Here is a 16,774-nt window from a genome sequence, read left to right as displayed (position 1 = left end):
CAAACTATTCTCTTCTTTGATTGTGTTTACAAAGTTTGTATCCATTTCCACTGCACTTTACATTGTTTTATATTCATTGATTTGTCAAAGCCTTACAAACAAGCACAGTCAATCCAAACTCAGATCCTAACACTTGAGAAGGATCTTGCGGTGCATGTATCTTGTGTCGGTCCTTAAAGTAAATTTATTCAAAAGTAGCATTATGGGGGTGGGAGTGGGAGAAAAAGAGGTGGAGAGGATGGCGAAATTGCTTCGGTGTAAACAAGGGTCGATTCCGTTTCAGTTTCTTGGTCCTCCTATGGGAGAGAATATGAAAAAAATCAAACCATGGAAGCCTATTATTGATAAATTTAATAAGAAGCTTTTGGCGTGGAAGGCAAAGACATTTTCTATGGCGGGAAGGTTGACGCTGGCTAAAGCGGTTCTTGGTAATCTTTCGTCGTATTATTTAGCTTTACTCAAGGCCCCGGTTAAAGTGATAAATACGCTAGAGGGAATTAGAAGATCTTTTATATGGGGGAAAGTTGGAGGCAAGAACAAGATGAGATGGGTTTCGTGGTGTAAAATTGTGACACCAAAATTCATGGGAGGGCTCGGGTTGGGCGAGATAAGAAGTCTTAATTGGGCCTTTCTAGCAAAGTGGAAATAGAGAATAAAGAGTTGTTTGACACAGTTGTGGGCTCGTGTTATATCGGCGATCCATGGCAGTCAAAATAGTGTAGATAATATCCGACTCAAAAAGGACATTAGAGGCGTGTGGAAAGACAACTTGGCCAGTACTAAAGACATGGAGAAAGCGGGCATTACGGAGTCGGATAGGTGGGGTATTGTCACTGGGGAGGTAATAGATAGCAATCCCACTAATTGCTATCATTCTCGTAAATCACTCCTAGTCAATATTTTGTATTAAATGTATTTATTATTTTCCTTTTATGCTCTGATACCATGTAAAGACTAAAAGTCTCTGTACCTTATTGGTAGAGATTTGAGCATCGCACTAACCGGGATACACTTGCCTTTAGAGATCTGGTAACAAAGGCAGAAAGCCATGAACAGTTTTTGCACACTCTTAATCCACCCACACCACCTCCGGTTGCTTTCACATCAAACCAGCAACGTGCTCGGGGTTCGGGTTCAGGTTCGTCCCAAAACAAACCCAAGTCAGGTTCCTTCTCCCGTGGTTCTAGCTCTCAGTCATTCTCTCGCGGCCCGCGTCGACCGCCGCATTGTCAATTGTGTAGAACCGATGGACATTATGCAAACAAATGTCCTCGCTTGTCTTCATTTGCCACTGCCTCGACTACGAATGAGAATATTGCTCAAGCTTTTCACGCCCGGTGCCACGTTACCACCGGTGATCCCGATTGGGTAGCCGATGCGGGAGCTACTACGCACATGGCAAACTCTCCGGGTAATCTTCATACTATTGCTCCGTATAAGGGTACCTCTACAGTAGCCTTTGGTAATGGCAATTCATTACCAATCTCTCATACGGGTCATTTTTCTATTAATAAGCACTTATCTTTAAAAGATGTCTTGGTTATTCCTAACTTAACCAAGAATCTACTATCCATAAGTCAATTAACCACTGATTATCCCGTTGATGTTTTATTTTCCCAACCCTATTTTACTATTCAGGATCGGAAAACAAGCCAACCTCTCGCTCAAGGTCGGTGTGAAAATGGTCTCTATGTGCTTCGGGATGGGAATCTTGCTTTTGTTGCTTCACTTTCTTCCAATAAAGCCTCTTTTGAACTTTGGCATTATCATTTAGGCCATGTTGCCTTTGATACTATTTCTATTTTAAAGAAATTTGGTTGTTTGTCGTTTACTTCTATTTTACCTAAACCGAATATTTGTTCCTCGTGTCAACTTGCAAAGGCTCACAAAATGCCTTTTGATTTAAATAAAAAACGAGCATCAAATCCTTTAGATCTTGTTCATTGTGATTTATGGGGTCCTTCGCCCACTATGAGTGTTGATGGTTATAAATATTACGTTGTGTTTGTTGATGATCATTCGCGGTTTTCATGGCTTTATCCGCTTAAAACAAAGAATGGTTTTTATTCCGTCTTGTCAACTTTCTTGCGTTTTGTGCAAACGCAATTTTCAAGAAAAGTTAAGGTTTTTCAAAGTGACGGTGGTACCGAATTCGTCAATCAACACGTCCGGAAAATCTTTGATGAAAACGACACCTTTCATCGGTTATCTTGTCCTTACACTTCTCCTCAAAACGGTAGAGCCGAAAGGAAACATCGACATATAGTAGAAACGGGACTAGCCATGCTATTTCATGCTCGCATCCCGGCCACTTATTGGGTTGAAGCATTTAGCACCGCTACATATATTATAAACCGTTTGCCGCCCGGAGTGTTAGACAATAAATCACCTTTTGAAATTTTATTTTCTACACAACCAACATACCCCAACTTTCGGGTTTTCGGGTGTCGCGTCTACCCGTATCTTCATGACTATGCACCGAATAAATTAGCTCCACGAAGCATTCCTTGTATCTTCATGGGGTATGCAACCAATACAAAGGATACAAATGTTTAGACCCACAATCGTCTCGCATGTATGTCACTCGTCATGCTCGTTTTGATGAAACATCATTTCCGTATGACAACAATTCTTCCAGTTCTGATTTGACCACTTTATTGCTCTCCACTTACCAAGAGGAATACCCCACTCATAATATTTCCTCTAATTGTCAACCTAACCACCCTAGCCCTACCCCACCTGCTTCCACCAAAACTCCACCCCCGTGCATTCTGTGCAAACATGACCCACCCATGCATGGTACTTCCCATACAAACTCAATTCACACACCTCAAATACCAAATTTAACCAACACAACCCCATCTATAACAGAACCTACTCCTCAACATACTACACTGTCCCAAACCGAACCGACCCACTCCTCAACCGACTCTCAAACTTCCCCAGCCCCAACCGAACCATTCCTCAACTCACCTTCCTCAACTCAATCGGTTGGTTCTAACCATCCTCCTGAAGCATCTTCAGTCCATCCTATGGTTACATGGTCTAAGGTTGGTGTTTTCAAACCTAATCCCAAGCATCGTGCCACTCTTGCTCGTACCATGCATCACAGTTTATATGTTGCTTTGCCTGCCACCCCGGATCCTAAAGGCTTTCGAACCGCTTCCAAAAGTCCTCATTGGATGAATGCGATGCAAGAGGAGATTAAGGCTCTACAACGAAACAATACTTGGAGCTTAGTACCTCGACCCGCATCGGCCAATATAGTAGGCTCCAAATGGGTCTTTCGCACCAAATATCACTCGGACGGTTCGATTGATCGACATAAAGCACGCCTTGTTGCTCAAGGTTTTACTCAAATTCCGGGCATTGATTTTTCTCACACTTTTAGCCCAGTTGTGAAAGCCTCAACTGTTCGCGTTGTATTATCATTGGCCGTCATTAACAAATGGCCCCTACATGAACTTGACGTGAATAACGCCTTTTTAAACGGGTCCTTGACCGAAACCGTCTACATGGAGCAACCATCGAGTTTCATCGACTCGAGTTTTCCAGATTATGTGTGTAAACTAAGTAAAGCTCTTTATGGTTTAAAACAGGCGCCGCGCGCATGGTTTCAAAGGTTAAGCTCGTTTCTTGTTAATTATGGCTTTACATGTAGCCGGGCGGATACGTCTTTGTTCGTTTTCAATCAAGGAGATTGTCTTATGTATCTCCTCGTTTATGTCGATGATCTTATCCTCACCGGTAACAAACCCGTTATGCTTGCCAACTTCATAAAACGGCTACATAATGAATTCGCCATTAAGGATTTGGGGTCGCTAAATTATTTTTTGGGATTGGAGGTTATTCATACTAATGACAGGTTGTTCCTAAGTCAAGCAAAATATGCACATGACATCCTTAACCGCGCCGGGCTTCTTGATGCCAAGCCCGTTCCCACACCTCTTGTAACAACTGATTCTTTCCCATCTACCGGTGCACCATACTCCGATCCTACCTTTTATCGTTCGATCGTTGGTGCTTTACAATACCTAACCATCACCCGACCCGATCTTGCATATGCGGTTAACCAAGCATGTCAATTTTTGCATACTCCAACCGAACATCACTTCCAACTTGTTAAACGTATACTTCGATATATAAAAGGGACAATATCACATGGCCTTGTATTTCAACGACCGAAGCATACTACTCTTTTGGGTTACTCCGATGCCGATTGGGCTCGATGCATTGAAACACGACGGTCCACTTATGGTTATTCAATCTTTCTAGGTGGCAATCTTGTCTCATGGAGTGCAAAGAAACAACCTACCGTATCTCGGTCAAGTTGTGAGTCGGAATATAGAGCTATGGCTAACACCGCCGCTGAAATCATTTGGATAACTCACTTGTTACGAGAACTTCATGCGCTTCCACCGGATAGACCCACACTACTTTGTGATAACCGTAGTGCCTTATTCATGAGCTAAAATCCCGTTTCTCATAAACGGGCTAAACACGTTATGTCCGGTAAGCTCCATACTCGCTTTGTTCCTACCAAGCTTCAACTAGCCGATATTTTTACCAAAAGTTTGCCGAAACCGCAATTTGAACACTTTCGGGAGCTACTTCGTGTTTGTTCACCGCCGTCTCGCTTGAGGGGGGATAATAGATAGCAATCCCACTAATTGCTATCATTCTCGTAAATCACTCCTAGTCAATATTTTGTATTAAATGTATTTATTATTTTCCTTTTATGCTTTGTAAGTAATGTCTATATATAATGCTCAAATATCTACCAATAAGGTACAGAGACTTTTAGTCTTTACAGGAGGATAGTAGCTCTATGTTTTCTGTTACTTTGTTCAGAGAAGAGGTGATGAAAAAGATAGGTACAAAGGTTAATGTTACGCCTTTTAGGGGGAATGTATGGGCTCCTATTAAAATCAACTTGTTTGTGTGGAGGTCGGTTATCGGGTGCATAGCTACGAAGGCAGCTTTGGCGGATCGAGGGGTTAATATTAGGGGTACAACATGCAGCCTATGCGGGTTTGAAAGAGAATCAGCTGCATTATGTCTAAAGTTATTTGGTGGCATATATTTTCATGGGTGAAGATACCATTCCCTTTGAATGCACAATCTTGCCAAGACTTGATCGGAATAATTCAGCAACAATGTGGAAGTTCCAAATGGAAAAGAGTCATTGAGGTAGTCTTCTTTGCGACTATGTGGAGAATTTGGAGGTCGAGAAATGAATCGTCTTTAATAATGCAAAACTTTCGGTGACGAGAACGGTGACATTAATCAAGGAAGATGCGTTTTTGTGGCTAAAAAATAGATCTCTATATGATAGTCTAAATTGGGGTAGATAGTGTGATTTTAATATCTGAGATGTGATCATGTAAGTGTCCTTTTGTTTCGTTTTATTTTGGGACTCCAGCTTTCCTTTTTAAACTAAACCAACAACCAAAAAAAAAAAAAAATATATAATCGCCGTTAGAAAAAAAAAATCAAATCAATCAAAAGCCAATCAACCGCCATTACCCTTACCTTTTTAAACCAAACCAACAACCAAAAATCACTACACATCTATCTCGGTAAGTCTCTCTCTCTCTATATAACCTTTTTACCCTAAGTTTCTCTCTCTAAAAACCTCTCTCTCAAGTCGCACGTTTTCTGTGTTGGTATTAGAACTTACAATATTCTCACGAAACTTCAAACAATGAGGATCAACTCAGGCTTTTTATTATTGTTGCAGTGAATGAAAAACAAGAACATAGAGCTGCCATTATATAGGACAGCATACAACGGCTAGAATGCATAAACGGCTAGAAACAAAAGACTCGGACTCCCTAACAACTTAGACATATTCAAAACAGAAAACTGAATAAGAAAACTTCAAAGCCAACGTGCATGATCCTCAAACCTTCTAGAAGACACGTGCATAGGAGGATTTAATCACATTTTAATACCCCCCCTTGATTGATACTCCTGCACTCCCAGTTGATAGCGAAACATCACAAATTTCTCTCTTGCCAATGCTTTAGTGAAGCAGTCTGCCACTTGTTCTTCTGTGCTACAAAACTTGAGAGCTACTTTCTCTTGATTCACCATATCTCTAATGAAATGATACCTTAGATCAATATGCTTTGATCTACTATGCATGACTGGATTTTTTGACAAATTTATAGCCGATTGATTGTCACAATAGATTGAAGTTGCATGTTCTTGTTTGATACCCAGATCTTCCAACATCCTTCTAATCCATATGCCTTGACAAGTAGCACCAGTAGCTGATATATATTCAGCCTCAGTACTGGATAAAGCCACCGTATTTTGCTTTTTTGAACACCAGGACACTGCACCATTTCCTAAGGTAAATACATAAGCACTGAGACTTTTCCTGTCATCAAGACAAGCTCCCCAATCACTATCTGCAAATCCCACTAACTCAATCTTGTCTGTTCTCTTGTACCATATTCCATAAGCAACAGTTGCTGCTATGTATCTAAGAACCCTTCTAGCTGCACCCGCATGATTCTTTGATGGAGACTGCATGAACCTTGATAACACACCAACTGCATAAGCAAGTTCCGGACGTGTATGAGTTAAGTAAATCAGACCACCTACAAGGCTTCTGTACTTGGTTTCATTGACTCTATCTTCACCATCTTCCATCTTGTACTTTTCATTAGGACACATTGGAATATCTTCCAGCTTGCAATCACTCATGCTGAATTTTATCAACAGATTTCTGGCATATTTTTCTTGAGAAACAAAGATACCTTGGTCACATTGCTTGACTTCTAATCCCAAAAAATATTTCAACAACCCCAGATCAGTCATCTCAAAAACTTTCTTCATTCCTTCTTTGAACTCAGCAATCAGAACATCACTTGAACTTGTACAGATAATATCATCCACATATAAGCATACATAGATGAAGTTACCTGAGTCGTGCTTGACATACAGAGTTGGCTCATTGAGACTTCGAGTGTATCCGGTTCTTGCAAAATAGCTGTCAATCTTACCATACCAGGCTCTAGGAGCCTGTTTTAGGCCATATAGAGCCTTATGCAACCTGTAAACCTTATCTTCCTTTCCTTTAACTTGAAACCCCTCTGGTTGCTCTACATAGATTTCTTCAGCTAGTTCTCCATTGAGGAATGCTGACTTTACGTCAAGTTGATGCACCATCCAACCTCTATGAGCAGCAACAGCAAGCACCATTCTTATAGTTTCAAACCTTGCTACTGGAGCAAAGGTTTCTTCAAAGTCTATGCCATATTTCTGAGAGTAGCCCTTAGCCACAAGTCTGGCTTTGTGCTTGATTATCTGACCATCCGGACCAACCTTTGTTTTGAATAACCACTTCAAACCAACTAAATTCTTCCCAGTAGGCAAGGAGACCAGCTTCCAAGTTCCATTTCGATTAATAGCAGACAACTCTTCTTCCATTGCAAGTACCCATTCCTTCTTTTGAACTGCCTCATTAAAACATGTGGGATCTGATATGTTTAGAGCAAATTGACAACTTGAGTATTCAGTTGGCATCTCCTCCGTGTTAGCATACAAATCAGTCATCGATCTAACCCGGAGAGGAGCAGAGGAACTTGAACTTGACCCAGCACTGAGCTCAGCTTGATTAGATACACCTGGAGATGTGGGCTCTTCCTGATTAAATGAAGGACTTGCTGGATTCTCTGTGTTATCAGCCACATTCTGAACTTCCTCTTCTACAGGAAATGGATCAGCATACATCCGTTCATAAACTTGTTTCTCTGACTTGTGCACTTCTTGCCAATCCCAAGCTGCATCCTCAATAACCGTTGTGTCTCCACTTCTTCGAGTTTCAAACTTCTTTGTGATGGGATTGAACAATCTATACCCATTGCCATTTGAAGAATAACCGAGGAAGATCATCTTGTTAGACCTGTCATCTAATTTTCTCCTACCATGAGCAAACACATGACCATATGCAATACTCCCGAACACTTTCAGAGTTGAGACATCAGGCTTTTCATCAAACCACACTTGATAAGGAGTTTTGTCTTGGACAGCAGATGTAGGGGATCGGTTGATGACATAGACAGCAGTAGCTACAGCTTCAGCCCACAGATAGTTTGGTAACCTCCTCTCCTTCAACATACTTCTTGTCATCCCCATGATTGTTCTATTTTTTCTCTCCACAACACCATTGTGTTGAGGAGTGTGAGGTTCTGTTAATTCTCTTCGAATCCCATGCATTTCACAGAATGAATTGAACTCCTTTGAACAGAACTCTCCTCCTCTATCTGTTCTCAATACCTTAATATCACATTCACTTTGTTTTTCAACTAGGGCCTTGAACACTTTAAACCTTTCAAAAGCATCGGACTTCTTTGTAATGAAATAAACCCAACACATTCTAGATACATCATCTATAAGCAGTAGATAGTACAAACTACCCCCTAGACTTTGTACCTGCATGGGTCCGCAAAGATCTGCATGCACAAGTTCCAGCCTTTTTGTAGCCCTCCATGAATGAGCTTTAAACGGAAGTCTAATCTGTTTACCCAGGATACACCCTTCACATATCTCTACCCCTTTTATTTTTGGCATGCCAACAACCATTTGCTTATCATATAAATTTTTCAAATCTCTAAAGTTAACATGTGCATATCTCTTGTGCCATAACTGAATAACTGAGGTATCACTAGGAGTGCAGTTACCTGATTTTGTAGCATCAAGGACAAACATATTGTTGTTTGACACAGGGATCTGCATAAGATTCACACCACGACTTCTAATATTGCACATGCCGTCTTCAAACAAAAGTGAGTATCCCTTTCGCATGAGTTGCCCAACACTCAAGAGATTATACCCTAGAGTTGGTGCATAGTAAACATCACTCAAAAGCTTGAACCTGCCAGGACCAGTATTAATCCGAACTACCCCTTTTCCTTCAATTGCAAGAATCTTTTTGTTTCCCAACTGCACTTCAAGCTTGAATGACTCATCTAGCTCAGTGAAACTGGTTCTTGCCCCTGTCATATGATTTGAACAACCTGAGTCAATGAACCACAGGTTGTTTATCTCATTGACAGGAGTTGTTTTTGTCATGAGGGCAAACGGAGTTTCACAATGAGATGTGTAAGCCATAAACAAATATTGTTCTTCATTTTTGTCTCCTTGTTCATCACTTTCTGCTGCAACATTCACTTGTGTTTCATCATTATACCAGCAGTCTTTTGAAAAGTGGCCATACTTCTTGCAAGTATAGCATTGAGGCACTTTGCTTTTATCAAGTGTTCTGCCCCTTCCACGGCCCCTGAAGCCTCCACGACCTCTACCTCGTGTGTTTGTTGGCCGATTGCTTTCTTGGATCACCTGTAAAGCATGATCTTCACCTTTTCCTGTTTTTTCTGTGGATCTACTGTTGAGCCTCTCTTCCTGGGATTGTAGAGATCCCATAAGTTTTACTGGTGTAAGTTTGGTGAGATCAAACGAGACTTCAATGGACGGCACAATATAGTCAAACCTAGGGGTAAGACTACGCAATATTTTCTCAACAATAGCCTGATCCGTTACAACTTCACCATATGCTCTTTTTTGACTCACAATTCCCATAACCCTGGAGAAATATTCTCCAACAGTTTCTCCTTCTTTCATGGTAAGATTTTCGAATTCTCTTCTTAGACCCTGAAGTTTTATAGCTTTTACTTGTGTATCTCCTTGATACTCCATTTTCAAGATTTCCCAACTTTCTTTTGATGATTCAGCAGCAGCAATTCTGGAAAACAGTTGATCATGCACACCTTGTTGAATTATCGCCATAGCATGAGCATCTCTCTTCTTTGCATTCTTGAGTTTGCCTGCATCTGTTTCAGCTTCATTCACACCTTGTTCAACCATATCCCATAGATCTCTTGACTTCAGAATTGTCTTCATACGGATACTCCAGTGTTCATACCCTTCTCCCTTGAAGACAGGGATTGGAGTAGGAGCAGTGGGTAACGTACTTGTTTGTTCAGCCATAACAGATCTGATTTGCAGAAAGGGTTAAAACAGGGAAGGATTACACTCTCGCTCTGATACCACTGTTGGTATTAGAACTTACAATATTCTCACGAAACTTCAAACAATGAGGATCAACTCAGGCTTTTTATTATTGTTGCAGTGAATGAAAAACAAGAACATAGAGCTGCCATTATATAGGACAGCATACAACGGCTAGAATGCATAAACGGCTAGAAACAAAAGACTCGGACTCCCTAACAACTTAGACATATTCAAAACAGAAAACTGAATAAGAAAACTTCAAAGCCAACGTGCATGATCCTCAAACCTTCTAGAAGACACGTGCATAGGAGGATTTAATCACATTTTAATATTCTGGATTCTCCAACAAGCAAGCAAGAGGTTTATCAATCTAGGGTTTGTTTCAAAATTTGAATCGTTTTCATTGGCGCGCACTTATATCCTCCTGTTGGATTTAGGGTTTAGCTTGGTTTAACCAGTATCCTATCGATATTATTATTGTTGAATCTATCGATTTGTGTTTCATAACATTGATTAGGTTTTGTTATTTAGGTTACATATGCATATGCTTTGATTCTTCTTGTTAGTTTTGTTATAAATAATAACTTTCCTTGAGATTTCCAAACGCTTTGTTAAATACAGAGAGGTTGCAATAATGGCTCATAAAGACTGGGAGATATTCAGAGAGTGGAAGTTAGCGCACGCCAAATCGTACCCTACTGCTGACGAGGAGAAGAGGAGATTCGAAACCTTTCAGCAACATCTTCGTGAAATAGAGGCTCATAATTCGGGTCCAGACGCAGCGTATTATAAGAAAGGCTTGAGCCCATTTTCCGACATGACTTTTGAGGAGCTCAAGATAGGATTTCTCAAACACGATAGCGTCGATGATGGCTTGTATGACACTGAAACGGACGAGGAGGAGGACGACGACAAGGTACGTGCAGCTTGTCCATCGCCAAAGTAAATATTTGTACCAAAAAAAGATTCACAAATGGTAACTACTAATTAGTGTATCTTTGTGTATATATGTTAGGTGATGACCAAAAAAGAGGATGTAGCGGTGCCTGGAACCCGAAAATGAAGAAAAGACTCAAAAAATAAACGTATGCCACTTAATACAATGAGCACACAATATTCTTTAGTAAAAGGCGAAAGAATAGTTCGCTTTGTGCTCGCTGCATGGCTGCGTGTCCTTTCTTCTTCTTCCCCGTACCTCTTTACATGACACCCTTCCTCTTTGTGTACTTCGACAACCCGACCAATGTGGGATCAAAAAAGATGTTACGGTGTTACTTATATTCTATATAATGTTTTGTATTCTATATCGGAGATACAGCCGATGATTAACGCGCCACGATCACGATCCACAAGGTCAGTTCAAAGCTGAACAATTCATGGATTCTACAGTGTTAGTTAACCACAGAGAAACAGGCTATATTTGGACCAACTTGACTAATTCATTATTTGTCAGCAATACTTTATGTTACGCGTACAAAAGCAAATTAGTATAAGATCAGGAACTGAAACAAGCATTTGGACAAGTAAGTTGGCCCTAGTTAGACCATGAACAAATTCAACCAGCGAACCGATTTTACTAGAAGTCAATAAGGTTAAAAAAATTCAACTTCTACCAAACAAAAGATTTTACTACGAAAATTGGTTGGAGCCCAAACACAAAGAATGGGACTCTCCAAAAATAGGCGTATGCCATTTTAGAGCAACGAGCACACGGTATTCTTTAGTAAAAGGCGAAAGAATAGTTCGCTTTGTGCTCATTGCATGGCTGCGTATTTTTTCCACTTCCACCTGTTTCTTTTATATAACACTCTTCCTCCCTTTGTGTTTCTACTACCCAACCGATGTGGGATGAAAAAAAAATGTTATATTTGTGTTTTGTATATTTGAAAGACAACCAAGGACAACTGAATAATAGGGCTGTAAACGAACTGAACGTTCAGCGAACAGTTTGTGAATCGTTCGGCGGGAAGTTCGTTTATGTTCGTTCGTTTAATAAACGAACGAACATGAATAAGAAATTTCGTTCGACTAGTTAAATGAACGAACATGAACAGAAGTCTCGTTCGTTCGATTGTGTTCGTGAACGTTCGGTAAGGTGTTCGTGAACGTGTTCGTGAACATTCGTTGATTTGCGTTCGTTTATGTTCGTATGTTTGTGTTTTAATTGAAGATCTTTGTACTTTCTTATATTTTATTTGTACTTTATATATTATTAAACTTTTATTTATTTTATTACCCTAACAATTAAATTAGGAAACCCACTTTCACCTTGTTTATACATATTTCCCTTTCATTTCTCATTATTTACATCGACGAATACGATCGACCTCCGTTCCACAATAAGGGATTCAAGTTCGAGTGCTACTCTCTGGGCCATCTATCTTTATCCTCCGTCGTGTTCGCCAAATTTGTTTGTGTTCGTGAACCGTTCGCAAACACGCTCATTTCCTTAATGAACGAACACGAACATAAAATCTCGTTCAGTAAGTGTTCATGAACCGTTCGTGAACACATTTATTTACTTAACGAACACGAACAAGGTCTTGTCCGTGTTCGTTCGGTTCGTTTACAGCCCTACTGAATAAGAATTGTGTTTTGTATCCAATAGTGTCGGACCGACGTATGCCACATTAGAAAAAAAAACATATACATAAAAAGGGTCAGTGTTTACCCGGTTTCCTTAAAACAGATTGTGGTTGCTATACCTAAAATCGCAAGCGGAATCATGTGTTGTTGTTGGCTTTGCTGAAAACTCGTTAAAACAGAATCTCCAGCTTATATCGTGTATCCTCTATTTGAATTGAGGTAGAAAACTGTTGGAAAATTAGAATAATGTGAATGGAAATTAATTTAGTGATAATTTATGGGACTCTTCATGGTGACAAACTCTTGAGTAGAGTTTTTATGTCACTTGATTAGCTTTTATTAGAGTTTTTATTTCTCTAATTAAATACCTAATTAAGTGAAACTTTACTAGAGTTTTATGTCTCTAATAAATCACCATTTAAGAGAAACTTTTCATAACCCACATCTCTTGTAAAAATAGTAGGCTTTGTGCCTCATTTTGAGATAGAGAAAAATGCTAGAAAAATACAAGAGAAGGGTTACAAGAAATATACATGAATATATGGAGAGTTCTTGGAAAGAATAAATACTTGGAGACCCATGTGATGGGTACTTAGAGAAATATGTTTTCTCTATACGATTTCATCACCTTTGTATCATAATTTTCCACAAGTTCTAACACTACAATTACCGGATGTAACCTTGGGCCCGTGAGCCATCTCCGGCAGTACAGATTGCTTCGGCTGTTGTACCCTGGGAGACAGACGCGTCATCTTTAGTAGAGGCGCGCAATCTGTTTTAAGGGAAGCGTGTTGAACACGTGCCTCAACCAAATTCGTCAACGTTTTAGTTTGCTCTTTGTTGCAGTCAAGGAGTATTTTTCAAGACTCAAGATGATGAATACTCGAGTCTAGGATGCTATCAAGTGCGCGTGAAGGACCCACCAGAGATGCGGCTTGAATTAAGATTGGTATATATAATTATATTTATATTCTTTTATTTAGTTATTGCAACCAGTATTGTACCATGATATTTCCTAAGAATAACGAGAGTCTCGTTACGATATATTTTGTAATTATATTTTACAAAAGGTGAACCTATTTCCTACAAACTTAAACAGATTTCATGAGATTGTTGCTACAATCTTAAAACCTTATTTATAAGGATTTTGGGTTCACAAAAGGATTTATAATAATAAAAAAATATATATTTTAAAGATTATGATCTTGTAAATATTTGCTTTTGGGAAATATGTATGTGGTACAACTTGTTGTGTTTGGATTTCTTGAGATTGAGATACAATCTTAAATCCTATACCGCGGTACAAAACGAATGGTTTTGGTTCAACCGTTTGGTTTTTAAACGATTTTGGGAATCGTTAATTTTTCTAACTTTTGTGTTAGATCGGGTTTATTAGTGTAAACCATACGTTTTTTGTAAACGTTAAATTCTCTAACATGTGTGTTAGACCGGAATTATTGGTGTCAACCATACGTTTTTTGTAAACGTTAAATTCTCTAACATGTGTGTTAGACCGGAATTATTGGTGTAAACCATATGTTTTTTTGTAAACGTTAAACTCTCATAAGTAGAGTTTTTTTATTACTTTAAATAAGAGTTTTATGTTAGTTGATTAGAGTTTTATGTCTCTAATTAAGTCTCTATTTAAAGTAAACTATTCATCCACCCATGGATTGATATGAACAAATAAGTCTTATAATGATTTTTGTAATCATTTGTCTTCTAACATGTGTGTTAGAAACGTTCATGAAACGCGTTAGTTTGAAGCAATTTTTTAATTGTTTAGTTTCTAACGGCGTATTAGAAATGACTTATTTATTTGAACCATATATGTGTTTTAGCAAGTCGAATTAACATTTTGTGGAAATGTTAATATTTCTAACTTGCGCGTTAGAATTTCTTTCATTTTAACATGATTGTTGAAAATGGTTAAAATACAAATCCTTTGAAATGTTTTATGTTGACATTTTATATAAGCAATTTGTTATAGCATTGTTTTAATGCTTTGTATGATTTAGAAATAAAATGTCATACATTGAAGTTAATGGTTGATTGGCTTCAAGGAATTAAATCACCATAAAGTGATGGTGTGGTAGTTATATGAATTTAATGAAATTAAAATCATTTACTAGACTCTTCATATGGAAGATAAACTCTTAAGGAGAGTTTCAAGTCAAATTATTAGTTTTTATTAGAGTTTATTTCTCTAATAAAATCTCTAATAAAGTGAGACTTTTACTAGAGTTTTAATGATGACATTTGATGAGTTTTATTAGAGTTTAAATATATAATTATTGAGACTCTTAACTTTTCATATGTGAAACTCTTGAATAGAGTTTTAATGGTGACATTTGATGAGTTTTATTAGAGTTTAAATATATAATTATTGAGACTCCTAACTCTTCATATGTGAAACTCTTGAGTAAAGTTTTAATGGTGACATTTGATGAGTTTTATTAGAGTTTAAATATATAATTATTGAGACTCTTAACTCTTCATATGTGAAACTCTTGAGTAGAGTTTTAATGATAACATTTGATGAGTTTTATTAGAGTTTAAGTCGATAATTATTGAGACTCTTAACTCTTCATATGGTGAAACTCTTGAGTAGAGTTTTAGTGATGAAATTTGATGCTTTAATTTGGTCATGTTATATATATAATGACTTAAAGTTTTCTAACATGTGTGTTAGAAAATGTGTATCACGAATACGATGTTAGAGATTGTTCATAATGGACATAAATGTTTTATGTAAACATTTAATTGCCTATGTGTGCATTAAAACTGATGAGAAACAGTTTATTTTATAAACTATATCTTTGGAAAACGTTTTATGTAAATGTTCGATTCTATAATGTGCTTGTTATAACATTTTTTTAACATGTGTGTTAAAAAAATGTTATTTGGTGAAAACAACTTGGTGTTGTTGTGAACAAATTTAATTGTTCAAGTTTACTACTTAAATGTAGTATTAACAACTTGGTGTTGTTTTAAGCATAATTGTCCAAGTTTAAAGTTTCAAGATGAAATGGGAAACTTGTACTTACAAGTGCATGGAGTCTTATTGAGGGAGTACCTCAAGACACGCCATGGGACAATATTGTTGAGAAGATTTCGGTCAGATTATAAAGTGTTGAAGATAAAAGCACTTTGCTATTTGATGTCTACATATTGTCTAAGCTTCCGTTTAAATTTCAAAAGTGATTGCCACTTATGATTTAGTTTCCAATGTATTAATTTTATTGTTTTGTGTTCAATATCTTCGGATAACACATGCAATTTTTTACAAAGAAATAAATCACTAATGGTTGTGACGTATAAATTATTTTTGTGGAAAATAATTATATCGTCGGTTATACATTGTTTAAAAGAATATGATTTTAAACGGATAGCACATGAAAAATACTTGGACATAAACAACTTGAGAGTTGTTACATTGACTAAAAGTCAAAGATGAAACATCAAATGTATAACCACATCATGAATGAGTAATGAAAGAACGTAGTGAGTGTATTGAGATTAGGGGTGTTCATCGGGTTTTTTCTTCGGGTTTCGGGTTTTTCGGGTCGGGTTGTTCGGGTTTTTCTCTGGGAAAAATTGACCCGATAACCAACCCATTTAAAGTTCGGGTTAGTCGGGTTTGGGTTATTCGGGTTCGGGTTAGTTCGGGTCGGGTTATTCGGTTTTCGGGTTTAGATGTAACTTGAAAATAAATGTTTTTTTTTTTTACAAAAATATCATCAAAATTCATATTTTTACTTTATAAAATATCATCAAAGTTCAAAGATTAATTGACAATATGCTATTATAATATTTAAAAAACCCAAAACTTAGTGTTCCATCTATTAAAGGCTCAAAATCTAAACACTTCTATAAGAAAAAAACAATAAATGTTCGGGTTTTTTTTCGGGTTTCATGTTTCGGGTTTTTCGGGTCGGGTTGTTCGGGTTTTTGGCCTGGAAAAAGTGAACCGATAACCGAACCATTTAAAGTTCGGGTTGGTCGGGTTCGGGTTTCTCGGGTTCGGGTTTTTCGGGTATTTGCTAATTCGGGTTCGGGTGGCTTTGAATTCGGGTCGGGTTTCGGGTTTTGGATAAAAATGAACAGCCCTAATTGAGATGAAATACACTAACGACATTCATGTCGCATACTTCATTAGAAGTCA

At 38.1% G+C, this 16,774-nt stretch overlaps 1 protein-coding gene and 2 non-coding genes across 3 annotated transcripts; 1 reads left to right on the top strand and 2 right to left on the bottom strand.

Moving 5' to 3' along the window:
* Positions 1 to 10,522: 10,522 nt before the first annotated feature.
* Positions 10,523 to 11,286, top strand: LOC110902483 (probable cysteine protease RDL3). Its single transcript, XM_022149102.2, has 2 exons — positions 10,523 to 10,939; positions 11,039 to 11,286. Exons 1-2 carry the CDS (start codon positions 10,658 to 10,660, stop codon positions 11,084 to 11,086), a joined length of 330 nt encoding a protein of 109 aa, XP_022004794.1. The 5' UTR covers positions 10,523 to 10,657; the 3' UTR covers positions 11,087 to 11,286.
* On the bottom strand, positions 11,075 to 11,190 carry LOC118489770. The gene has a single exon (XR_004887785.1). It is a non-coding gene; the product is annotated as a U5 spliceosomal RNA (small nuclear RNA).
* A 388-nt stretch (positions 11,287 to 11,674) lies between the features above and the next one.
* Positions 11,675 to 11,790, bottom strand: LOC118489768. The gene has a single exon (XR_004887783.1). It is a non-coding gene; the product is annotated as a U5 spliceosomal RNA (small nuclear RNA).
* Between the last annotated feature and the right edge of the window lie 4,984 nt (positions 11,791 to 16,774).

The sequence above is a fragment of the Helianthus annuus genome, chromosome 2 (assembly GCF_002127325.2).
Source record: "Helianthus annuus cultivar XRQ/B chromosome 2, HanXRQr2.0-SUNRISE, whole genome shotgun sequence".
NCBI lineage: Eukaryota > Viridiplantae > Streptophyta > Magnoliopsida > Asterales > Asteraceae > Helianthus > Helianthus annuus.
Note: the sequence above shows the minus strand (reverse complement) of the source record. Positions and strands in the feature narration are given on the sequence as shown.

Coding starts and splice junctions, on each gene's coding strand:
- LOC110902483 (XM_022149102.2), top strand. CDS start 10,658: ATGGCTCATAAAGACTGGGAGATATTCAGAGAGTGGAAGTTAGCGCAC. Junction 10,940..11,038: donor AGGAGGAGGACGACGACAAG/GTACGTGCAGCT, acceptor TATATATGTTAG/GTGATGACCAAAAAAGAGGA.